Raw genomic sequence first — 25721 nt, 5'->3', positions numbered from 1 at the left:
CTTTAACTAGGGCAGACTATGGATAATTTCAAATTCCCATAGTGGACACAGAGATATAATTTAAATTTGGTCAAATAATTGAAATCAGAACTTACTCAAATAGGAAATAAAACCTGAAATGACCTAAGAGCCTTTTTGGGTTGCAGTAAATTATATTATAATGCCCATAGTGAAAAATAATGGGTTTTTCAGAAATTGGGTCCTCTCTACCCACAGTGCATCAAATGTATGCAAATGAACATCTGTAAAATAAATCTGCCATATCTGCTGCACCTGGAAATGAGGTCTCAAACAAGAAACCACTTATTAGCATAATAAATTATATCAGTAATCTATACAGATTCCCCCTAATCCTTAAAAAATAATCTAACTTGGAAATTGTAAACACTAGCTCACTTGAAAAGATGATGGATGGTTGACTGAAATATAATCCCTAAAAACTGAAAGCTATGTATAGTCTAAAGGGCAATTGATACATGTTACTAAAACTTAATTGCCATGTTTAGAATAAGACAGATTTTACTCAGTGCCTATTTTAACTTTTAAAAATAGCTAAACTATTTAAATCTTTAGATTTTCAGAATGATATTGTGTTAAAAAATGTTCTTACAGCAGAGACACAGAGAATCACACAATTCAAGGCCAGCCCAGGTAAAAAGTTAGGGAGATTCTATCTCAACAAAGGCATGGTGGTACACACTTGTAATCTCAACTACTTGGGAGGTGGAGGTAGAACTCACTGTCTACGGCAGAAAGAACAAGACTCTACCCGAAAAATAACTAAAGGAAAAAGGGCTGGGGATCTGGCTCAAGTTGTAGAGTACCTGTCTCGCATACACAAGGCCTGAGTTGAAATCCTAGTGTTATCAAAAAAGAAAAGGAAGGAAGGAAGGAAGGAAGGAAGGAAGGAAGGAAGGAAGGAAAGAAGGAAGGAAGTCAGCTAGGCAGGCAGGCAGGCAGGGAGGGAGGGAAGGAAGGAAGGATGGAAGAAAGGAAGGGAAGGAAGAAAGGAAAGGAGGGAGGGAGGGAGAGAGGGAGGGAGGGAGGGAGGGAGGGAGGGAAGGTTATGAAGAAAAATGGAAAAAAAGAGAAAAAAAAAGAAATATGCCCTTGGCCACCTAATTTTTTTTCAATTGCTTATCTATTTCTAGTCAAGAGGAGATTAATAACAATCTCATTTCCTTTAACAGTTTCCTGTTCATGTCCATGACTGAGCTTATTTAAACTTATCTTTCTAAGAAGAGAAAAGAAGATTAGGGGCTCTAAAACCCACCCACCCCAGGAGCTGGCTGTAAGTACACATCTTCTTCCATGGCTTCCTTTCCACTAAGTTCCCATCCCACTGACATTGTATTTTCTAAGCAGAAAATAAAACTCCCATACCCAAGGGGGAATGGCAATACGAATCAGAAAAGCTCCAGATTCACCACCCCTCCTCACGCCAATGTCACTGCCCTCTGTCCACCTCCACACCTGTAGTTGGGAGCCACTGAGCAAGCCTGGAGCTCAGGAGGAGCTGGGGCTGGCCATCACCTAGCAAAGAAAAAGATTCTTTCAGAATAGATGCCCTGCACTTGCTTGATATGGGTCAGCACACGCCATCCTTATCACCTTCAATTGGATCAAATTGAAAGAAAAGTCAGGAGAAATTTTCTTTTCTTAGTGTCATCACTAAGAGAATGTATCAGTCTTCTGATCATACCTCTATATGAAATAACTCTATAGATTCTCCTAAAATAAGAATTCCTTCACCAAACCATTTTATATAGGATTATGTGAAATACCTTAACATAATAAAATCTATACGAAGCGATACATGCATGTGAAATATATTAAATGAAAGCTACTGTTCTCAAGATAAAAAGCTAATTGGGAGATGATAGGACTAATAGTTGTGTCATAAACTGTTTGAATTATACTTAAAATTAGCAATTACAAAATTCCTCAACCCCATCTATGTTTATCAAGAAGTCACAGAATAAACAAGAGAAAATCCAAGATACGTGTAAGATGTGTACTTTGAGAAGTGAGCTCAATACTTTATATGTAGTTCTTTTTTTTGTTATTTTTTAACTGCTTTCCTGAGGTACTATAAGCCAGTTTACAGATTTTGTTAAGTTGATCATTCCAGCAAAGAGTTAAGCTGATGAGTATTTCCAGGGTCACCATCCAAGTTCCCTTTTCTGGAAGAAGATTCTAAATATGCCCTTTTCCAGTCGTCAGCATCTCATCAGGCCTCCACGAGTTCTCAAAACTGATAGCTAGCGGTTCTGTGATGACTTCGGCCAATTCATAAAGTACGCTAGGACGCCAGCCAAAGGGACCTGTGGATTTGAACATAGCCGGGTTATTCACATTCTCCTTTGCCCATTTTTTCCCCTAGTCCAGCATGAGTTCTTTGTCCTGTTCTCAAGTCATGCTTGCCCCTTCCTGGTTATCATGTAGGCTTGCAAAAAACAAAACAAAACAAAAAAACAACCAATTGCTTAAGGAATCTGGAGGTTTTTGTTTTGTTTTCTTTATTATTTTGGTGGGGCTTTTTATGTATATATATTTTTTTCTTTCAAGCTAATGAAGAGCGCATTTTATTTTTCTCAAGCCAGTGTTTCATTTAAAATAGTCTACTTATTTTTTTTACTTATTATGTTCCTTGTCAGAAATGCAAAGCGAAAAAGGATGAAATAAAAGACCACCTTGTAAGCATTTGCATTGCTAACCCATGTCACGCCACACTACACATTAATAAACTTAATAACAGTCTTGGCTATTAAAACCTGGATTCCTATCTCCTGTGCAAAAAAATACTCGTCTCTGCAAGTTTTATCTGAAAGTAAGTGCTAATTCAAAATGCATCTTCCAAAATAATAAAAAAAATCCACCATCATCTTTAATCATCTCATTTGTTTTCATAAACAATAACCTTTTCCCCACAGGCATTCTAAAAGCATGATTTGGGAACAGACTAATAGAGATTTCCTACAAGGCAGTAATCTGGTGGCATCAGCGACAAGTTCTCAGGTTTATATTAAACCTAATTATTTCTAAGCTATGGTAGGCGTGGACAGTTTTAACCCCTTCGTCATCACAATGACCCCTCTGGTCCCAAAAGACAGGGACAGATTACAGTTTTCTGCTCATCTGTCACGGCTCTGCCATGCGCTGAGAATCCTTTCACAGGTCCTGGATGGACGCAGGAGAGAAGTAAAGGAGAGATCACAAGAAGAAGAGTACGAGAGTCTAGAAGTTTCCTGGGGAGTTTTGTGCTGCCTGGATGCCAGTTGCTGATGGCGTTGATGCTGCTGCTGTTCTTTTCATTTGAAAAGCTTCGGGGAAAGATTGAATCCATCTTTGTCTTTTTTTTCTTATCCTATGGATAATGGAACTCAAGGCTTGCTAAGAAGGTATGCTCCCACTTGAGCCACACCACCAGTCCCTTTTTTGCACTGATGCTTTATTTTCCTTGTTACTTTCTCTTCTCTTTAAATTCATTATTATTATTTTTAAGCGAGGATCTTGCTTTATACTTGGGCTGGCCTGGGCTTTGAGTTTCCTTATTTGTGCTTCCTCTTGTCTCTGGGGATGATAGGTAGACACTACTATACCCAAGCACTGTGCTACCTCAGTAGCTGGGATGACAGAAGCGTGCCACCGTTCCCAGCCAGTGGATGAGATGGAGTCTCATGAGTTTCTTTTTTGCTGGATGCCAGCCTCAAACTGTATGCTCCTCCCACTATCCCTACCTCCCAAGTAACACAGCCACCACACGATTTCTCTAGGTGTACCGCAGTTCTATCCACTGAGGTTTAGTAAGTGCCAAAAGAACAAAAATCATATTGCATTGTAAAAACAATAATCATTCTGCACAGTTCTCTAGGGTGCAATTAGTTGTGGCACATAGACACTTTCACCCCTGCTGTAACAGCCACCTGCTGATGCCACCATGCTAACTACTGTGTCATTATTCATTAGTTTGGGAGATATTCTTAGACAGTCCCTGGTGAATGGGTAGAAAGTTATTACTATGCATGCTCAGCCCTCAGCCATGTCTTTCTCCAAAGAAAGCAAGCTATTTTCAGGCTTCCGTGTGTGTGTGTGTGTGTGCGCACGTGCGTGCGTGTGTGTGTGTGTGTCTGTAACATTAAGAAATTGTCTTACTGGTAATTAAAATATTCAAAAGTTACCCTAAAACCCACATTCAAGTTCAATGCCTCTATTAAAATGACCTCCTGTTATAATGAGCGAAAAAGTCATGCTCAACCTATCTTGACAAGTTATAGGGCATTCTGAAGGGGTGGAAGAGAGAGTCCTACAGAAAAGGGAAGTTGATGCAATAGGAAGAAACCGAAGTTGGTTTTTTTACCACTGCAGTATGCAAATCAGTGAGAGAACATTAATAAAGAGAACTGCATATACTTCAGATTGAAATATAACTAGTTTTTGTTTGTTTGTTTTGTGTTGTCACTGGGTCTTGAATTTAGGGCCTGAGCACAGTCCTTTAGCTTTTTCACTCAAAACTAACAATCTACCACTTGAACCACATGTCCACTTCTGGTGTTCTGCGGATAATTGGAGATAAAGAGTCTGACAGGGTTATCTTGCCAGGGCTGACTTCATACTATGATCCTCAGATCTCAGCCTCCTGAGTAGCTAGGATGACAAGCATGAGCCACCAGTGCCAGACACTGTTTATAGCAGAAGAATAAAAAAAAAAAAATCAAAGCTGGGAGCTGGTGACCCATAATTGTCATCCTAGCTACTCAGGAAGCTAAAATCTGAGAATCTAGGCAGGAAAGTCCATGAAACTCTATCTCTAATTAACCACTAGAAAACCAGAAGTAAAGCTGTGGCTCCAAGCAGTAGAGCACTACCCTTGAGCAAAAATCTTTAGGGACAGTGCACAGGACCTGAGTTCGAGCCCCATGAGTAACAAAAAAAAGCCAGAGAGAGAAAAAAACAAGAGAACTAGGAAAAGCCTTGTGTTACAATGTGAGAGGTGACTCAGTACAGAAAACTAGATCAGAAGGGAAAGGGTATGATGGACCCAAACACCCAATGTGAGCACAAGTTCTGCATGAAGTCAAGAAGGAGGCTAGCCCTACCTACTCCTCATGCCAAAGGAACCCATCAAAAGACAGAAATGCCTTTGGACAGCTTATCACCCAGTAAGTGGCAACATGCTCTACAGTAATTCAGTGGGGACCACGAAGTCATTTCACTCATCTGACCAGTCAACAGCCTGTGAAGCCCTTGGGTCCACAACCCCAGATCACACTCCTTCCACAAGCCCTGCCTTATAATTCTTTAGTTTTCACTTTCTGTAGAAGAGGGAGGGAGACAGATGCACAGGATCTCCTCAATGGGTCGCAGAGAGTTTTAGGATGGGACGCATTCTCAGAAGTGTAATTCAGGCAAGCATACGCTGCTTTGTCATCACAGACAACACTGCTAATTTCCTTGAGGAACACTCTTCCTTCTCTGACAGCTGATACATATTGTGACATCCACAGCCGGGTCTACACAGGTCCCACTCTTTATGTGGAAAAGAAATGAGCAGATTTTTAAAGAAATTTTGACTATCTGGAAGGGCACTAACTGCCAGGAACTTTCATGAGCAAACAGGGGTCCATAGAACTAAGGCACCATGTAGGTTTTGGTTCTTGTCCCCTCAACTGAATTATCCAGCACACGCCTGCCAAGAAAGCCAGATCTCTCTTCATTCCACCAAGAAAAACAACCACCTGTTCCCTTGAGTTTATGTCTTTTTCCTCGGGTATAGTAACTTAAAATCGTGAGTGAGCTGGGCACTGAGGGCTCACAGTTGCAATCCTAGCTACTCAGGCAGCTGAGAACTGAGGGAAGTAGTTCAAGTCAGCCCAGGTAGACAAATCCAAAAGACTCTTATCTCCAATTAACCAGCAAAAAGCCCGAAGCCAAGGCGTGATGCAAGTGGAAAAGCTCTGGCTCTGGGCAAAAAAGCTAAGCAAAAGTATGAAATTCTGAGTTCAAGCCCAAGTACTGGCACCAAATAAACAAACAAATCTTGAAAATGTATTGGAGATATATAGAATTCATTCATTGTTCCAAGGATTTGTCTAGTGTGTATGAGATCATGGGTTCACTACCCAGTACCAAAACAAGCAAAAAAGGCCTTTGAAAATATTAACCTTATGCTTTCTCGAAGCATATGGAAACCAACCTCAAGAAAAATGAACAAAACCACGTAGTCTAGATATTAAATGTTCTTGAAGTTTCCTTGTTTTAAAAACTAGAAAGTCTGTTTAAAAAAATTAAAAGACAGCCAGCAATCTGTGTTAAATGATCACACACACACACACAACACACACACACACACACACACACACACACACACACACACACACACACACACACACACACCTCTAGGAAACACTGTTTGAAGATTTATATCTCACTTGGTCTGTTTCTCTCCAGCTAAATTGAGACCACATCCACCAGAGACATTACATCAGGATACCCACACCTAATTCTTAGTTCTGTTTGTTCTGAACTCAAGGAGGGGACTCATGCTTGCATAGATTTTAATTTCTCCCTTATCACAATTTTTGGAGGGAGAGATGACTTGAACTAAGGGCTTAGCTGCTGTCCCTGAGCTTTTTTGCTCAAAGTAGCACTCTACCACGTGAACAACAGCTCCACTTCTGGCTTTTTTTTGTTGGGGTTGTTGTTTTTGGTGGTTAATTGGATTTTTTGGTGGTTAGCTGGAAATAAGAATCTCTGGGAAGCCGGCGCCAGTGGCTCACGCCTGTAATCCTAGTGACACAGGAGCTGAGATCTGAGGATGGTGGTTCAAAGCCAGCCCAGGCAGGAAAAGCCATGAGACTCTAATCTCCAATAAACCACTTAGAAAACAAAAGTGGCACAGTGGCTTAAGTGGTAGAACACTTGCCTTGAGCTGAAGAACTGAGGGACAGCATTCAGGCCCAGAGTTCAAGCCCCATGACCGACAAAAAAAAAATCTCAGGGACTTTCCTGCCCAGGCTGCCTTTGAACCATAATCCTCAGATCTCAACCTACTGAGTAGCTAGGATTACAGGGGTGAGCCACTGGCACCCAGCTTGCCACATCTCTTTTTAATGTTCAAATTCTAATCTGAGAAACGGGGCAGTGGGGGGGAGGTGGGGAGGAAGGGAAGAAAAGTTACTCAGTGAACAGAAGTTATTACAAATTAAGATTTACCAGATTGATGTTTCCCCAGCTGATTACTCTGATTTTTAACTGACTTCAAGCCTGTTACTCTTTTGAGCTTGTGATTATTCCCCCTAATTAAAGGCAATTGGAGTAGCATACAGTCTTCCCCATTGAGAAGTTATTTCTCTGTTGTGATATTATGGTAAAAGACAGATGTAAAGCCAACAGACAGAAATCCTCCATATTTTAATACTTAAATAGAAAATAGCACAACTGGTCTGTGCAATTAATAGTAATTTTTATTTGGAGTGCAACTGCCTCCCAGAAACAAAATAATTAAATATGATGACAAAAACATTGTCTTGTCTCCTCCCAGACGATAGGAAGAACATGAAGCCCTACCTCTGGGTGGTCGATGACGAAGATTTGTCACTTCATGACACACTCCAATGAAGTTTTCCAACATTCAGCCACCCCACATCAACTGCAAGTACAGGACCAACCAAGGCAGGGCCTTGCTTTAGTACCCTTGCTGAAGGAGCTAAAATATAGCCTTATTTTAACAGCAAACTGGCTTCCTTCTTCCTCTTAAGACAGACTGTATACTTGAGTTTGTCCAATATTTTCATCAATAACCTGAATTATCCATCTTCCATTGATTTTTACATCAATTTCTCACAAAATTAAGTTCCTATCTGGAAATTGTAGTCAGATGGGGATATATTTTCCTTTGCTTATGATACATAAAAGTGATTAATCCACATTCACTAAGCCCAAGTAGCGTGTGCGCGCGTGTGTGTGTGTGTGTGTGTGTGTGTGCGTGCGTGTGTGTGTGTGTGTGTGTGTGCGCGTGTGCGCGCGCGCGTGCGTGTGTGTGGGGCTTGAGGCTTGAACTCAGGAACTGAATGCTACCCTTTACTTCTTTATTCAGGGCTGATTCTCTACCACTTGAGCCATTTCACCTCCATTTCAGACTTTTTCCCAGTTAATTGGAGAAAAGAGCATTCATGGACTTTCCTGCTCAGGCTGACTTCAAACGCAGAACTCAGCCTCTTGAGTAGAAAGGACAACAGGTGTGGGTCACCGGTGCCCACATAAGCTTACGTATCTTAATGTTCTTCTTTCAGGTCCATGAGCGACATATATGTGTCAGGCCTAGGCCATAGGAGAGGCCCAGGCTCGTCTTCCCAGGAGGGAAAACTCACAGGGATATTATACAAGTCACTAGCATATCAGTGCATCCTAGTATGTGAGGAGTCTTACAACATAGATTTCTTAGAATCCTACTGGCCAGAAAAATGTTTGGACCACTCTAAAATGAGGTAGATAATGATATATAAAGACTTTCTTTTGTTGATTTTTTTTTTTTTAGAAACAAATGTCATCCACTTATAAACTGTCCTCACTAACTCTCTGATCAGTCTTCATTGTGGTATGGCTTTGGTAGGTGCTGATTTAGTGTTCCATTTTGAAAACAAATAAAGCAGATTCGACATCACTGCTTGCTCACTACTTCCTTTGGGCCCAGAGGTTCTAATCTTCACTCAGGAGTTCTCTGCCGCTTTTCAACAAATGCAAAATATACTGAGGAGGCTGCTTGGAATGGTTCCTAACCACTTATTATGCAGAAATTTCTCAGGAACAAATTCAAAGGTTAGAAAACAAAAGCATCTTTGTTTATGCTATCCTCAAGGCATTCACTGATTTTATAATTTTTCCAACTGAATAATTACATAAATTCTTGTTTTTGAACAGCCTCTTTGCTGTCCCCATCAGTACCTCTTCTGAATGAGCTAACTCACCACTCAGAGGACAACCTGAAGGATCATGCATGGTAAGTGGCAGCCAGACTTCCAGGGGACTCTCCCTTCTGTCACCAGGCCCTCCTCATGGCTTGGAGTCACAGTCTTATCCATCTTGGCTCCCTCAGCCAGGGAAAGGATCAGGAAGTGAACTGCTAGGAATTCTGTACTATGCTTTTATTAATTTTATGATAATTAACAGGTGATCACAAGAAGAAGCCAGGGGTAGGTCACCAGGGGAGATATATGTATAAAAGGATGTCTACAGAGACAAAATAGTAGTTGAAGGGAACAGTGATTTTTACAGACAAATCAGAGATATGAACCTAGGAGCGGAAGTATTCTATAGGGAGAAACTAAATACAAAAATGCACAAATACAGTGGCACCATTAGGGGCTGTAGTATTATTCCTGGGGTCAAGAGTAATGATTATGGGAAGAATTAGTCTCAGAGGGGACAGAGCTCATTCCTCATCCAAACACAATGAAAGAAGACCAGATGGGCAAAGATACTGACACCTCTGAAGAGGAGGGAGGGATGGAGGGCACTCCTAGACTTCTCTGTGATGGTTGTCTGCAGAAGCTGCCGTGAGGGGAATATCATAGCCCCAGTTCCCACCACCACCACCCCACCCCCCACAATGAAAAAATGGGACAGGAACTGTATCTGGCTGTTACACAAGCAAGCTCAGCTCAGAAAGTCTGAAGCAACAGTGACATGAACTTCCAGGCTGTCTCTCGGTGTTATGCTCCCGGAGCTCCAAATAGCATCCAAAATATGATGAATGACAAGAGAGGCCCATGTACACCCAGAACACAGAAAAGGCTGAGGGGCGCACACTGGGCATGTCTGGTCCTTAGTGCAGCTCTTGGCAGCTCTCTAAATGAGCTATTGGCTGCCATCTATCTCCACCCTGGCTTGCGTGGGGTTCTTCCTCTCGTTCTGCCTCTGTCTCATCTACCTACTACTACCCTAGCACGCTTGAGACTCCAAGTTCAAACCCCGGTGCTTAAATAAATAAACAAAGGCATTAGTACAGGCATGACATGTTACATAAATAGCACTTTTATGAAAATAAATAATGTTTTCCCACTAAAATCACATTTCTCTCAAGGACATGGCCTGGATGCTTTGATAATAGCAAGAGCCTCTGAACTGACCTGGGAAACACTGGGCACAGCCCCTCCACCCATCAAAACAACTGGTGGCCTCCAGGCATAGAGTCTCAGCCCCCCAAATACTGAAGCATGGCCCTCCACTGGGCCTTGACCTCAGCTGCCAAATTGGAATGGGCAGGGAAGGAAGGCAACTGTCATAATCCTCGTTAGCAATTCTAAGGAAGGCTGATTTGCATGCGCTCAGTGGCAGCCAGAGGGAAGGCGCATCCAAGCGACCTGTGCTGGGTTTCCTCGCTCTACTTTGATTTTGGCAGGGTAAAAAGAGACGTTTTTCCCAAGCTCTCCTGGGCCATCAAGATAAGGGACTTAAAGGGGCAGCACGTACAGCACCATCTGAGCGGCCCTCGGGTGGCTGATCTTCACCAAATGAATCTCAGCCAAGTGTGAACGAGCTACATGAAACAGAAAAACCTGTAAACACGTCCAAGTCCCATCACACACTAGGGCCCTGAATTGGACACAGGCGCTTACCTTCCAGGAAAAGGTCTGAGAGCAATCGGTGGAGCAAAGAGGCCCCACAGAGCCTGACTAGGCACAGAGTGGTGTGTGTGTGTGGTGTGTATGTGTGCAAGAGAGTTAGAGAGAGACAGAGAAAACAGAGAGAGACTAAGAGACAGAGAGACACATGATGGAGGAGGGGCTAGGGGACACATGGGATGTGTGACTTTAGACCAGGAGGCCTCTGGGTATTCCTAAGCCCTCATCTCACCCATTCCTGCTAAGATCGATGTGAAGCCCCCTCAGAGAGCAGCACAAGACCTGGCATCCACTCAGACTCTGCATTCCATCCCCAGTCCTGCCTGCCACTCTCTGCATGGGTGGCCTTGTGCCCATTCAACCTGACCATCCTCTGCTTCAGTCCTGCGACCACTGGGCCCACATGTCAGAGCTAGTATCTGGAAGGCTGTGAAGAGGAAGCCAATCCAACTGGATGTTTTTCCCTAGCACCTGCCTTACACCCAGCCATGGTATTACTCATCCTAGTTCACTCACTGGGGGTATGAGCCAGCCCCTAAGGAGGCACAGATGCTTGGGCATCTTCAGAACAAAAACATAATGGATCTTCAGCAGTATCATTGTCAGTCTCCCACAAATGTTATTCAAATAAATCATGAATATGTATGCTTTAAGCACTATTTAGCCATTTTTTAGAACTTTAAATTTTTATTTAGCTTTGTGAAGCATGCCCTACAGAACATAACTCTTGTATATAGTAATAGCTCTCAGCTTGTTGAAGCATAAAGATCTCCTTAATTGTTTTAAAAACACTCTTCTATCTACTCCATCCACATGTGTGCCTGTCCATACATGCACAGGAGCCCAGACAAAGACAGCATAAACTTACTATAGCTTTCTTTCCTATCGCTTTATGCACACAAGCATGTGTGTACGTGTGTGTGTGTGTGTGCGCGCGTGCATACTAGTACTGGAGTTGAACTCAGGACCTCCCACTTTTGCTGAAGCTTGTCCATCGAGGCTGGAACTTTACCACTGAGCAACACCTCACCTTCTGTCGTTTTGTTTGCTGATTAATCCGAGATAAGGGTCTTGTGGATTTGCCTGCCTGGGCTGGCTTAGAATCAGGATGGTCAGATCTCAGCTTCCTGAGTAGACAGGATTACAAGTATGAGCCACTGACACCAAACTCTTCTCTTGCCTTTTGACTGAGAAAAAATAAGGATCACAAACCAGGATACAGTAAAACCACCAGTACAACCAAGTTCATTGCAGCTCTAATCACCTAGTCAAGGTATGAAAATAGCCCAGATGCCCCTCAATGGATGAATGGATCAAGAAAACACACTGTATATACACAATGGAATCATACTCATCCATTGGAATGATATTGTACCATTTGTAAAGAAATGGAAAGACCTGGAAAAAACTGTATTAAGTGAAGTAAGCCAGATCCAGAGGGACAAAGGCTGCATGATTTCTCTCATATGCGGAAGCTAGAATTAACCTATGCATCTGTAAGTAAACACGCTGGGTGGTATGAAAGTGGTTACAAATGTATCAACTGAAATATGGTAGATTCAAGGGAGAACTCTAATAGTATAATTCCTGAGAAAGGCAGAATCAAAGCCCAACAAAATAAGCACCAGGAAATGGGTTCGAGTAAGGGGTGGGTAGGGCCAAGAGGAGAGGGTTAGAAGAATGAAGAGGACAAGATGGGGTAAATACAGTCAGGAATTCCATGTAGATATTACAGAATTAAGAAAAAATAAGGGAAGGGATAGGTAGGGGAGGGATGGGTGAGAATGTGGAAAGGGGTGACATTGAGGAAGATGCATGTATTCATAAACTGCTTTGTTTATTACTTAAAGGTAATATTTAAAGCGTAAAAATAAAGTGACCAGGAACTTAAGAACTCAAATATAAGTATATGGAGAGATGCACTGAAAACAGCTGGTATCCAAACAGGCTCTAGGACTCTTGTACTAATTCCTCAGGGGTTAGTGTTCTTGGGTCAGGAGCGCTTTCCCAAGAGAAAGACATAGTCAAAAGCTAAAACCAGATTCTGGTAGAAGTTCATATATATTCTGTAAAAAAAAAAAAAAATTAAAAGGCAAGTTTCAGAAAATGGACATTAAATATAACATACATGGTCTGCAGAAGTTAGTGGTCACAGGCAAAAAGATCTCACAGCAGTATTTCAAGAAGCTAAAGGCCAATATTTTTTTATACCTACTCTCAGAAGAACTGGTTTTCTTCCCCACCCAATCTTTCACAGTTGGGCTTTGAAATATTTCATTGTTCATTCCTTCAGGAATCTGACCCAGAACAGCAAAGACATTAAGCAGAGAACACAGATAATCCCATGTCGTTTCCACAGGAACAACAATTCCAAAGAGGAAACCAGAAGGAAACAAATTGCCTTCCATAGAAACATCCCTGAGCAAAACCACAGCTCACTCAGCCGGATATTCTTCAGAATGTTTAAGCAGGAATAAGGAACTTAGAATAACAAGGACCTTCTAAACACTGGTTTTTGTCCAACAGATACCACACACACACACACACACACACACACACACACATACACACGCACACACGCATGCACATGCACACACACACAATCACATACCTCCCAAAGTCACAGTTAAGATCAGATTCTTCAATGTTTTTCCTCTGGGCTTCTCATCCCCCCTATGAGACTAAATTTAAAATAACCTTTCCCATTAAAGAAGTTGTTTTTATTTTCAGACCTAATGTGCGAAATTATACTACTTAACACTACATTATATTCACAGTTCATGGGAGTTTTAAATAAAGACACCTTGCAGGTTTCTTAATATAGATTCAGCTAAGATTAGTTATGCATCTGCCACCTTAACATTCAGACTGGGGGACAGGGGGAAAAAAAGCCTTAGTTAAAAATCACACTTGCATTGTAAGTCTTTAGTATTTCATGTTCATTTAAGAGCATCACAATCAAGAATTTAATTATGTCAAAAAAGAGCAGGCTCTTCATAACAGCCCAAATTATGTTCCCCTCAAATCCTCTCTCTCACCCCTGACACGCCAGAAAGCAGACTGCTTTCCTTGACCTGTGCAGACTTATTTCACGATCTAAGAGATAAAGAGGTTGGCTAGATGATTTTAAGAGACCCTCTGTGTCTTTCATGCTGTGATCTTTTTTTTTTAAGAGTTCCTAGGTAAAAAGGAGCAGAGCTGAGACACTATGGGAATTGGGTCATCTCAATCTTTAAACTAGGCAGCAACTGCTCATGCTGCCAAACAACGGGGCCACAGTGCCGAACACTGCTCCACTCTCCAGTCTGGAGAGTCAGAGTGAAGACACAGCAAGGTATTGCAGGATGACCACTCTTCTGAAACTTTCCAACTTGTGTGCTTTCAATGTCTAAATTATTTTTTAATTTTAATTTTATTGTCAAAGTGATGTACAGAGGGGTTACAGTTACATAAGTTAGTGATTACATTTCTTGTCTAACTTGCTACGCCCTCCCTCATTTTTCTCCCTCTTTCCTTCCTTCCCAAACCCCCACCCTGCAAGTTATACAGATATTTTCCAATATATTGTCTTGTGAATATCAGTGTTGAATAGGTTCTCACTTTGTTTGCTTTCCAATGACCTTTTCAACACCATACCTGAGTTCCAAAACATGGATTCCTCCCAACGAAATCCTGGGTATTACAACATGAGGATGGACAGAGAATGGATGGATGATCTCATGACGGGAGGCAGATGTGTGTGCCAGAGGTAAGGGGTTGACTAATTTGGGAGCTACCGAATCTAACAATGACTTCCACTGTGAACAGCCAAGTGTTGGCTTTGTGATTTACTATTAATTTGCTGTATAGTCCTTTACACAGTGGGATTACTGAAATAATTCACTCTGATGGTGGATAATGTTTAGATGGGTTCACCTAAAGTCAACTCTATGACTCATGATGACTCATGCTCCTCTCACAAACACAGTGTGAAACAAAGGCTGCTGTGCAGGTAGCTTCTTTCTCTTCCTGAGAGGAGGAGGGTGGGAAAGGAAGGAGCAGAAGCTGACACAACATGGGGACAGGGGATGCAGGACAGAGCTGGCCACTGGATGATGCCTTGCTCAATTATTCAGTATTTTGCCAACGCCTTTGGAAACGCATCTCTGAACTGTGGGTGGAAAGAGGAGGAAGGGAAACATTTCTCTGTCAGCTCCCATTACCCACTTGTCAAAGTTTGTCTCCTAGGAATTTATTTCCTTGCATTTCCTGTTTTTTTACAGGGAGTACTTAGTAGACTCCTGTAAGAGTACATGACAAAGTGAGACCTAAAGCAGGAAGCAGAAGACCAAACCAGTGAGCTGTCAGGTGAGCCTATGTGAAATCTGGGCAGAACTGTGAACTCAACAGTGGCTAAAATAAGACTTAAGGCCAAGATTTCCAAAGTGGTACCCATACCATTGGGCCGTATGTATATCCATCAGTCCAGGATGGACCAACTATGCTGTAGTAACAAATGACCTAGAATTTCAATGCGCCATACTACTGGCTGATTTCTTATGTACTGTGGTCAGCCACAGTTCTGTGCCATGTTGGGTGTTCTAGGTCCTTTGCAGACAGTGTCTACTCATTATGGGGAAAGGCTTAAATGGTGAGTCAGGCACAGTTCTATAGAGCTCATGCTTAGAAAATCCTCATCATACTTACTTTTTGGTCATGGGGCTTGAACTGTGGGCCTGAACACCATCGCTGAGCTCTTCAGCTCAAGGTGAGCACTCTACCATTTGAGCCACAGCGCCATTTCCAGTTTTCTGGTGGTTAATTGGAGATAAGAGTCTCACAACTTTCCTGCCCCGGCTGGCTTTGAACCACGAGCCTCAGATCTCAGCCTCCTGAGTAGCAAGGATTACAGGCGTGAGCCACTGGCACAAGGCTTCTGCTTATCTTTAATTGTCCAAAGTTTGTCACGGTGCAAACAGCAGGAACACAGAATACTGCTGCAGGGAGGGGCAGTGCAGGACGATCACTGAGCAGCCAGTGGTACTATTGTACCATCACCCTATGCCTTCATTTCATGGGCAGAAAGCCAAGGGTGGAAGAAATAATTAATTCACTCTGGAAACGCTGTGCAAAGAGCACGTGTCCATCCCATATTTAGGTATATTGAGTCTTAATCAAAGAAAGAAGATCATTTCTAGTAGATATTTCTTCCAATAAGAAAATAAAGCAAGGCAAGGGAGATACTTTGCAGAAAGTAAGTACTGGGAAATACCTAATATCTGTATTGCAAATGCACTCACTTTATAGACGGTGAGACAGCCTCACTTCTCAGGTCACAAAGGAAGTGGTCTAAACAAGTCATAGGCGTCTTTCTAGATTCGAGCTCAGATGCACAGAATAAACAAAAATGGTGAGGGAGTCTAGTGTGGTGGGAGGAAGGGATCATGAGTGAACCAATTTTCAAGTGATGATCCCTCTGAGGAGGCAACATGTAGGAAAATCATTAAACCATTTAGGTAAAATTACAACCTGGTTTTTAATAAAACACTAACTTCTAAGGAGCCTCAGTACTCTATCAAGATATCGATGGCTCCCACCAAATCTCTCTAAGATGGCCACTGCTGTTTTTATTGTACTTGTTGCATGGGAATGTTCTTAATTTTAGCCAACCAAGTAGACAATTTTGTATGCAATTACCTAAATCAAGTCGGTTTTGGAGTATTTTCTATATATCAAGTCCCAGTTCACATTTCACATCTCACTCTCATACAAAGATTTCTTCCCTTTCAAATCTGTGTTTGGGCAAAGGACAGGTTCCTATAAACAAAACTTTCTAATGCACCTGAGGCAGAAATATGGAGTGGACGGAATTCTCAGAATGACCCCAGTAGAGTTCTTGCCTTTGTAGTCCCGCCCCTGCCCACTGGGATTGGGTGGATCCTGTGAATACATGAGGAAATGTCACTTCCATGTGGTTATAGTATATGACAAATGAGATCTGTGTAAAGGTGGAAAAAGACTCAACCTACCACTACTGGTCTAAACACAAAAGGAGCAATGAGGACAGAGAGGATACAGTCCCTAGGCTTAGAGAATGGCCTGTGGCTAAACAGCCAGGACCGGAGCCTTCACATCAACAGCTGCCACCAAAAAGGTTAAATAAGTCTGGAGGTATATTTTCCCTCCAAAACTTTAAATAAGAGCTCAAGCTTTATGACACCTTGAATTGGCCATGTAAGATTCCTGAACAGAAAGCCCAGTCAAGCTTGCAGCTGCCCAGTTCTGTGACCTACAGAACTATGAGATAATAAATGGGCATTATTTTTAGCTGCTAAGTCTGTGGTAATTAATTAGGCAGCCATAGAAAACTAATACAACATGTAACTGGATTTATCAACAGCAGTGTTCTATTAAACAGCTAAATAATGACTCTTTCCCACTTTCCAAATGTGCACCATTAATTCTCATGAAAGGAAAGGAAGGGAATTCACTGGGGACAGAGGGAGGAGGTCAGTGGGAGGAAGGCTGGACCACCTGCCCACTGGGTGGGGCGATGCTTTGTCTAGGCAACCAATGATTGTTAGGAGCCAGTATGACTAGGCTAAATAACCATTTACCAAGCCACACACACGAGAAGAATCCAAGTACAACCAATTGATTTTATTCTATTTATTAGAATGTAGAGCAGAGGGCAGCAGGAAAATCACAAAATTATTTAAGAGATGTCACACATTAATATTTTGGTGACTGTAAATTCACAAGATGACATGTAGCCAGTTCAGAAGCACTGACCTATTGCCACGAGCAGAAATACTGTATATTCATTATCACCTGAATGCTCTTTTCCTAGGCACCAGTTCCCAGGCTCCTTTACCAATACAAGGAGACTCTTTGATGGAGTTCTGGTCAATGGAATATAGGCAGGAATGTATAGTCACATTTAGGCTGTAGTCTTTAAAAGAATCCTAAGCCAATGTCCATGAAGAGATGTGTGGTGAAACACTAGGACACTAGTGGGAGGAAGGTGAGATCCCTGAGTTACTGAATGGAAGAAAGCCCTGACCATCCCAACATACAAATTTGTCCAGTCAGAAATAAGCATTTGTTATGCCAAGGTTTTCAGTTGGGGGGTGAAGAAGAAGTAGATTTTTTTTACGATAAATCACAATCTAACTTATTCTGATCATACACACATATTTGTAACAGCTTTGTAAACAGTCTCTTAGCATTTTCCCAATTTAGTACGATACCTATGACAAGAAATTCCTCTTCTGACATGTCCTGAGATTACACTGCATGATGCGTGATTTCTCACTTAAAACTTCAAGATACACATAAATTCTAATTTATGTACATATATGTTTAAGTATTGGCACACATTCATTCATGTACATGTATATCTGTGCATGATTAATAGGAATAATGACAAACTCCACTTAGTAATGCCCAATTAAAGTATACACATCCTTAAGTATGTGTCCAGACTGAGAACAGAGAAGTTCCCATGAAGACCTGTATGTGTCTAGCATGGGGAAGGGTTCATCATGAGAAACTCAAATTACCTCCATAGATGTCCAGAAAACATGTTAACTATTTACAAACCAGGAGACTGAAGGTGAACTACCCAATCACCCATCTTTCCATTTACTTGAATTTCAAAAGACCTCAGAAGAGACAAAGGGCTAATAATACAGATTCTTTAATGTACATGATTATAATTAACCTAACGTCTGTTTCAAATTTACTATTATCTATTAAGGAATAAATAATTTCACAGCCCTCTAATGTAGCTCTTAAGCTTTAAATCACTGACCATAACTAATAAGCAGCTTAATAGCGAGAATACCCTAAATAGAGCCACAGACCACAATTTCACTGAGCATAAATCATCAGTCATTTTTAATGCAAAGGCAACAGCAAATCTCTGTAATTACTGGGTGCATTTTGAATCATCTGTATTATTACTGCACTGGCCCCATTAAAAATCGAAAACACTGAACTGCATGGAATATAAAACTGGAATTATGATACACTACAAACTCTAATTGAAATCCATAAATTTTCTAGTACTGTTTCAGAATTATTTTGTTGCCAACGAATTTCAAATCTGCAGAATTAAGTTTGAAAGCTCTTGCTCTGTAATGCAAGCAACCAAGTACAAAGATTTTAGACTGTCAAATTTGGGGAGTCAGATCTGAAGCAAAATTCACTTAAGATTTTCCTTTTCTAACTCAAACAATAATATACGTAGAATGAAAATATTAAATAGAATGTGCTGCCCACAAGGTGTCCTTACTAAACCCACCTCGGCTATCACAGCTAACAGCAAGAGATACTGAAACACCAGTTTTAATCTCCTTACTAAAATGACAAAAGCATGGCATGAAATTAGCAAAGGGGTAACAAAGACACGAAGGCATCCCTCTTAGTTATGTTCATAAGAGATGAACATAGTACGAATCATCAAGCCATCTGAATGGACAGTCATACACTCAACATAACTTTGGAACGTAACTCTGCATGTGGAACTTAATAGCTTCTTTAAAATTTTTGACACGCCTTTGATAAACATCTTTGACAACTGTGGTTCAAGTCATTTTGCCAGATATATGAATTTATATAAATGTAACTGGACGGAATTTCTGATTGTGTAGGTAAATCTGATATTTTAGGTTAAGTATCCCTTATGCAAAAAATGTGTTCCAGATTTCCAATTTTAGAATATTTGCACAGAATAAATGTATAGTGTGAGAGAGTGGGAACTCAATCTAAATTAAACACAAAATTCATTTCACCACATTTATCTTACACAAATAGTCTGAAGGTAGCCTTTGAACAGTATTTTTCATATTTGCATGCATGAAATAAAGTTTCATGATGTACCATGTTGGATGCATTAGGGTTTTCAGACTTTTTGATTAGCAGTGTTCAACCTGTTATGTCTTTTACAATGTCAGATGCATAGGCCAGATGTACTGGAATTCACATGAATTCAGGTATTATTTATCTCATATGGTCGATCACGCAATATAATTTCTTCTTAGTAACAAAACTACTGCTTGTGGTGAACTAGCCTGTTGCTCACCCTGTTGCCAAGAATGAAAGTTCCAGTCTTGTAAAAACCATTCTATAATGGTTTTATATTATATTCATTATAATAATGTTGGAATGCCACAGAAAGCCTTATATAAATTATATACACTCTAAATTTTCCATTTCATAACGTACCAGCATTTGAGGGCCTTAATCTCCTTTCAGTATCTTCATTTTAAACATACCTTCCCAATTACTTTTAAGAGATCTTGTCTCCACAGAGCATTCCGTTCCCATTCCCAGGAAACATGTCTGCACACCTCCCACGCTTTCCTTGAACATCTCCAGGCCTGATCTCCCAACACCCAGACCACCAGTGCCCAACAGTATACTCCCCTTCCCAGGACACTTGAGCCTGAGGAATTCCTTGTCCCTATTCTCAATTATTAGTGCATTAATAACTAGTTGGCTTCCTCACCTTTGAGGTCTTAAAACCGCTCAACTTTTAAGCATTTAGTATTTCACAAATCTCTATCTTTGCATCAACCATGAGTTCATCACTACAAACTCAATCTCAGTCAAAAAAGAATATTGTCCATGAATAACCACTTGCATGAGAACTACATGTCTTTCCTTATGTCATTTAAAACTAAATTTTAGTATATTTTAATAGTTTTACCCAATTTAGCTCCAAGTCACTCAAACACATAAACACTAAAATGAACAATAGAGATTTCAATAGTAGTAATGCCATTCAAAGTGAAGTGGTTTTCTCATTTCCCCCCTAGGTTCAACTCATTCCACGATTCTATCACTAGAACTGTCTTCAGCAGTTGAGACTTACCTGCTGAAGCTATAAAAATATTTACAGATTACGAGGGGGAGGAGTAGATAAACCAAGGCAAGCAAGGGCAAAACTGCAGGCCCTGCACCACAGAACTTGGCAGTGAGGAGAAACATGACCTCTCATCTTGATTTTGACCTTCTGTGATCTTGGGTCAGGCGCTGGCTGGTTCACTGGGACAGTGGGGTAAGAATGACAGTGTCCAGTGGTTTCTAACCACACCCTGTGATGGTCAGCCTCCCCAGGGAAGAGAGATCCTGCTGCACTCCCAACCATTCCTTTAGACAAGAAACTGTTACTGCTATCTGGGGTATGCACATTTCTCAACAGTCTCCATATTTTGCTTTAAATTGGTTCTATAAGAAAAACACAAATAATAATAATAACCAATTCTTTCACCTATGATGTGGAATGTCTCTCCATTCTACTTTTATGCCTATGGAAAGATAAATGGGCTTTCACCTCATTCTGGCTAATCACTAAACCGGGTAACAGCACAGCAGGGATCTGAAATCCACATTTTGATTGCTGTCCTTCTCCATCTCCACACTGTGGCGGGAGATGACAGCTCTCTTGGCCCTTCTCATGGTCTGTGGTATGATGATTCATTTTTATGTCCATTTCACTTAGAAGATGTGCCCAGGATTTTGTCACGCACCAATCCAGGTGTCCCTGTGAATATTATTTTAGAGGTGACTAGCATGTAACCAGACAAATTTTGAGTCATGATTATTCTGCATAATTGGTTAGAGGTCATCCAATCAGCTGATGGCCTTTGAGAAATCCCTGGAAAGGGAAGAATTCTGCTTCCAGACTGACTACAGGCTCAAGACTACAATATCAATTTTTCCTTAGATCTCCAGCTGCCAGTCTTGCCTGAAGGCTTCAGACTTTCCAGGCCCCCAAAACTGCATGAGACGTAAAACAGAGAGATAGGCAGACAGACATCCTATGGTTTTATTTCTCTAATACATGGCTTCTGGTCAGGTCATGTTCAGGATAATCCTCTTGTTCTTGTAAATCCTGTCATCTGCTTTTGCCATCTCTTACTTGGTTTTGTAAATGTTCCCTTTAATCTAAGGCTGGGCTACATGAAGTTAAGGCTTCATGACCTCTTTCTCGGGCTTTTTTCTAAATCTAATTGTATAATCCTGTTGCTATATTTGTTTTTAAATATCATGCCCCAGAACTGTGGCTATGCCTTGGGCCCCCATGTCAGGTCTTAGCTCTGCCTCTGGTTGACTGTCCAGTTCCTTCTGTGCCTAAGGCCTGGCCCCACTCTGGCCCACATCTGCACTGCCTGTGTTAAGTTCAACTGAAAGTCAGAAGGTGCTGCACGGTGGACATCCTGACACTGATGAGCACAATGGAAAACAAGGAAAGGGACATTTTTGTGAGCATGGCCCACACACTGGGTGCACACACTGGGTACCCAACAGGCACCCAGCAGGGCTCAGGAGCATAGAGGATGAAGACCTGGGCCTACCTTCCACCCTGGGAAAACAGGAAGACTGAAAACAGCAATTATTCTCAATTACTCTAATAATTATTCTAAGATTCACAATTAAGCGTAATTTCAAGCATGGCCCATGTGCCAGTATTGGGGCTTGAACTCAAGGTCTCACACTCTGTCTTGACTCTTTTACTCAACACAGGTACTCTACCACTTGAATCATGCACCCCTCCAGTTCCAGCTTTTTGCTGACTCACTGGAGATAAGAGTCTTAACAGTTTTCTCTGCTCCAGCTTGTTTTGAATGGTGGTCCTCAGATCTCAGCCTTCTGAGTAGCTAGACTTACAGGCGTGAGCCACTCATGCGTGGCCCAAACATGGGCTTTTAAAGGCTTAGCTAGATTGAGTTCTACAACTTACAGAATCATAACTGATCATTATGACTTTGGTGTAATTACATAGGTAGACTGGACTTTATTCACACAAACAGGATTAAAGTACTTTTCTGAATCTTAACTGAATGCTTTTGAGCCAAAATTATCTCTTTTCTCCAACTATGGGAGAAGGTAGGGAGGAAAAGCTATTTTTAAATCCTGAAAAAGTGTACATTTCCTAAGACAATGTAATATATATTCTGGTTTTGTTATACAAACCTCTGTAGCCAGAAAGGAGGGAGGAGGAAGCGTGTGTTTTATAAACAGAACACTGCTTAATGGACTACAGGCAAGATAGTAGTTTACAATTCCGAGCAAGGGCCAATTCCAAATGAAAGTAGGTCAAGTTCAGAGGTTAACTTGGATTAACTTGGATCTGTATTGTGTGATTTTATACTTCTCAAAACAACAGATTAAGACATCAAGTAGAAATTGCATAGAAGGCTGATTACATAAAATGCCCAGGGCACAGAACCAGACAGTGACTCTCCTGTACATCTGTGAACCACGGGCCTGGCCTCTTGTTCATTCCCTAACTCTACCCCAACCCATACTGCGCCCTGTTTTCTTTCTGCAGTGCTTTTGGTTTGTTTTGTTTTTAGCATTTACAGGAGGAGTTCCTCAGTCGGCCAGGTTGCTCTTACTGTTTTATTTTCTGCTTATTAAATTAATTACACAAACCTCAAAGAGGACCACAAGACAAAAAGTAAAACCACAGCCAACCGTGATTAGGGATGCAGGGGTTGGACAGGATGGCACATCTCCAGAAGGCCAGGGGAAGGCAGGAGCTGGCTGATCCCAGAAGGCACTGTGGGCTGCTTTGCTTCATATTTCTCAGCTGAGAGGAAATGAGAACTGACATGCCCATCGCAAGAAAAAGCCTCTGCACCTGACTCTTGAGTGCCTGGCAAGGACCTTGCTCCTCCAAGGAATAGCGCAAGAAAGACGTGCATGCACTTGTGCACACACAGCATGCACACCTGTCCACACACACCTGAGAACACCTAGGCAGCATGGTGGCGAGCTACTGCATTACCCAGAATCCTTCCTTCCCTCATAGGCATGTGATTCCGGACTAAGTCATGTCTACATACAGTTAAACATTCAAGGTTAGTTGTGCAGAACGGAGACAGCAAGCAAACAACAACTATTTCCTCCTTACCCCCATCCTGCAAGAATGTTTGGTTTGACTGTTCTGTCTTTAGTTTTTGGGTTTGTTTTTAAAGCAGAAGCTAGTATCAGAAAATTATCTTCTCCATACACAGTTAAGACTAATATATTTTAAGGAAAAAAGAAAGGTCATGCTAAGAAAAAAATTGCTGAAGATGCTAAACTGTATATATTTTATTTGTGTGTGTTTAATTCTACTTTCAAATATCTCTAATGTATATCTTTAAGTAGTATAAAACTTTACATGTCTCTTTTTTTTTTTTTGTCCGTCGTGGGGCCTGAACGCTGGGCCTGGGCGCTGTCCCTCAGGCTCTTCAGTTCAAGGCTAGCGCCCTGCCATTTGAGCCACAGCACCACTTCCAGCTTTTATCTGCTTAGGTGGTGCTGAGGAATCGAACCGAGGGCCTCATGCATGTGAGGCAAGCGCTCTATGGCGGAACCATTTCTTCCTCTTCTTTCTGCATGTTTGTACGGGGGCTTCATTCTCACACATCCATATATGCTCCTGTAGACCTCGACCAGATTCACGATCTCCACCACTCTCTCTCTCTCTTCCCCTTTCTTCTTCCCTAACCAATCTCAAGCTCCACTGCTCCGTTTTCACACACATACATGAACTATGTTGACCACATTCATCCTTCTCCACCCCTCCCCCTTCCCACTAATAACTGCCCCCTGGATGGGACCGGTTTTACCTTCCCGTTATTCTTGTTTTCAAACCAGAAAACCTTTTTCCACATCCTTTCCAAACATAAATACAAACCCTGACACAAATAGTGATAACCATAAAATAACTACCTCATGGTAATATCTTTCAAACTTAAAAAGTATAAGTACACAACTCACCTTTATTGCATATTTTAAGTTGTAAAGTATAAGCGTGGAGAACTAGTAAAATCAGTGCTCTGAGAAGTGTGAGTAGTAACCTGACTGCTTCGCTCTCCTGTGAGATGAAAGAGTCAAGAAGGAAGAAAGTCCAGAGAAATCATTACTGAGGAATTTATCCAGCTTCTTTCTGAATGCTGTACCTCCTTTATGTGAATCTTCTACAAAGCTTCCTCTCCAGTTATCTAGAAATGCTAATGCTATTAAATTTCTTAACAACAAGTAAAGTCTCTTCGTTTTGCAAAATAAATTGGTTTGGGTAACTCTCCAGGCTAAATAAATCTATCTGATTCTCTAGTCCATGGAATAAATTCCAAACTCATTAGCATTCTGATTAAGCATAAGGAGCTAGACTGTTCAAATCTGATGCAGTCCCCATAATATCATGTTAAAGAAGACTTGGTCCCCAGTGGAGGCAGGTGGTAGAAACCTTTGAGGGAGGAAGTTAGGTCATTGGCAGGAAGAGGAGGGGGAGTGAATGTTCTTAAAGAGATCTTGGCCCCTCCCTCTGTTTGTTTCCAAGCTGCCATGATGAGAAACTCTGCTCTATTCCACTCTCCCTGACAGGATGTTCAGCCTCCACACCCAATGGCCAAAGCACTCAAGGAAAGCAACCACAAGACTGCAACTTCTAAAAGCTTGACTCAAAGCAGATCTTTCCTCTTTTGAAGGCACTTAAGTATTTTGTCACAGCAATCGAAAGCTGACCATGTAGAGCTATTTCACAAATTCACTCATTCAGCTAGCATTATAGCAACTTGCTAAATATATAAAAGTTTATGAAATGTTCAAGATCCTCATGAGGCTCACCCTCAGCACAGTACACACTGCAGCATGCCCTCATCTTATTCATTTCATCCTGTTTCCTACTCAGACCCTAATCAAAATGAACAGCTCTTCTCAGAGCACTCATGAATTCTTTTTTTTGGGGTCCAGTCGTGGGCCTGAACTCTGGGTGCTGTCCCTCAGCTCTTCAGCTCAAGGCTAACGCTCTACCACTTGAGCCATAGCGCCATTTCCAGCTTTTTTCTTTTTTCTTATGTGGTGCTGAGGAATCGAACCCAGGGCCTCAAGTATGCAAGGCAAGCGCTCTACCACTGAGCCACCTTCCCAGCCCCAGCACCCATGAACTCTGTTTACATTTCTTTTTGGTATTTGTGTCATTCTGAAATGGTTACCGATGAAACATAAACAGTATATACTTGTATATGGATAAATTTGTGTACGTGCATGTCTGTGTGTGTTCCTCCAGATTATAAATTCCCTTAGAGCATAATTCTACCTTCGGTTCCCCCACAT

The 25721-nt window shown here is 41.5% G+C and overlaps 1 protein-coding gene across 1 annotated transcript in view; it reads right to left on the bottom strand.

Annotated features, from left to right (window-relative positions):
• Window positions 1–1663: 1663 nt before the first annotated feature.
• The window catches only part of Samd5 (sterile alpha motif domain containing 5), a 45631-nt gene continuing 21573 nt past the window's right edge, over window positions 1664–25721 (bottom strand). Inside the window, exon 2 of the mRNA XM_042668388.1 lies at window positions 1664–2324. Within this exon, the coding sequence (XP_042524322.1) occupies window positions 2262–2324 (63 nt within the window). The 3' untranslated portion in view covers window positions 1664–2261. The remainder of the gene's footprint in view (window positions 2325–25721) is intronic.

Source organism: Dipodomys spectabilis, unplaced genomic scaffold (genome assembly GCF_019054845.1).
Source record: "Dipodomys spectabilis isolate Male_0828 unplaced genomic scaffold, ASM1905484v1 ptg000001l, whole genome shotgun sequence".
Classification (NCBI taxonomy): Eukaryota; Metazoa; Chordata; class Mammalia; order Rodentia; family Heteromyidae; genus Dipodomys; species Dipodomys spectabilis.
The sequence above is the reverse complement of the archived record's forward strand: the minus strand, read 5'-3'. Positions and strand labels throughout refer to the sequence as shown.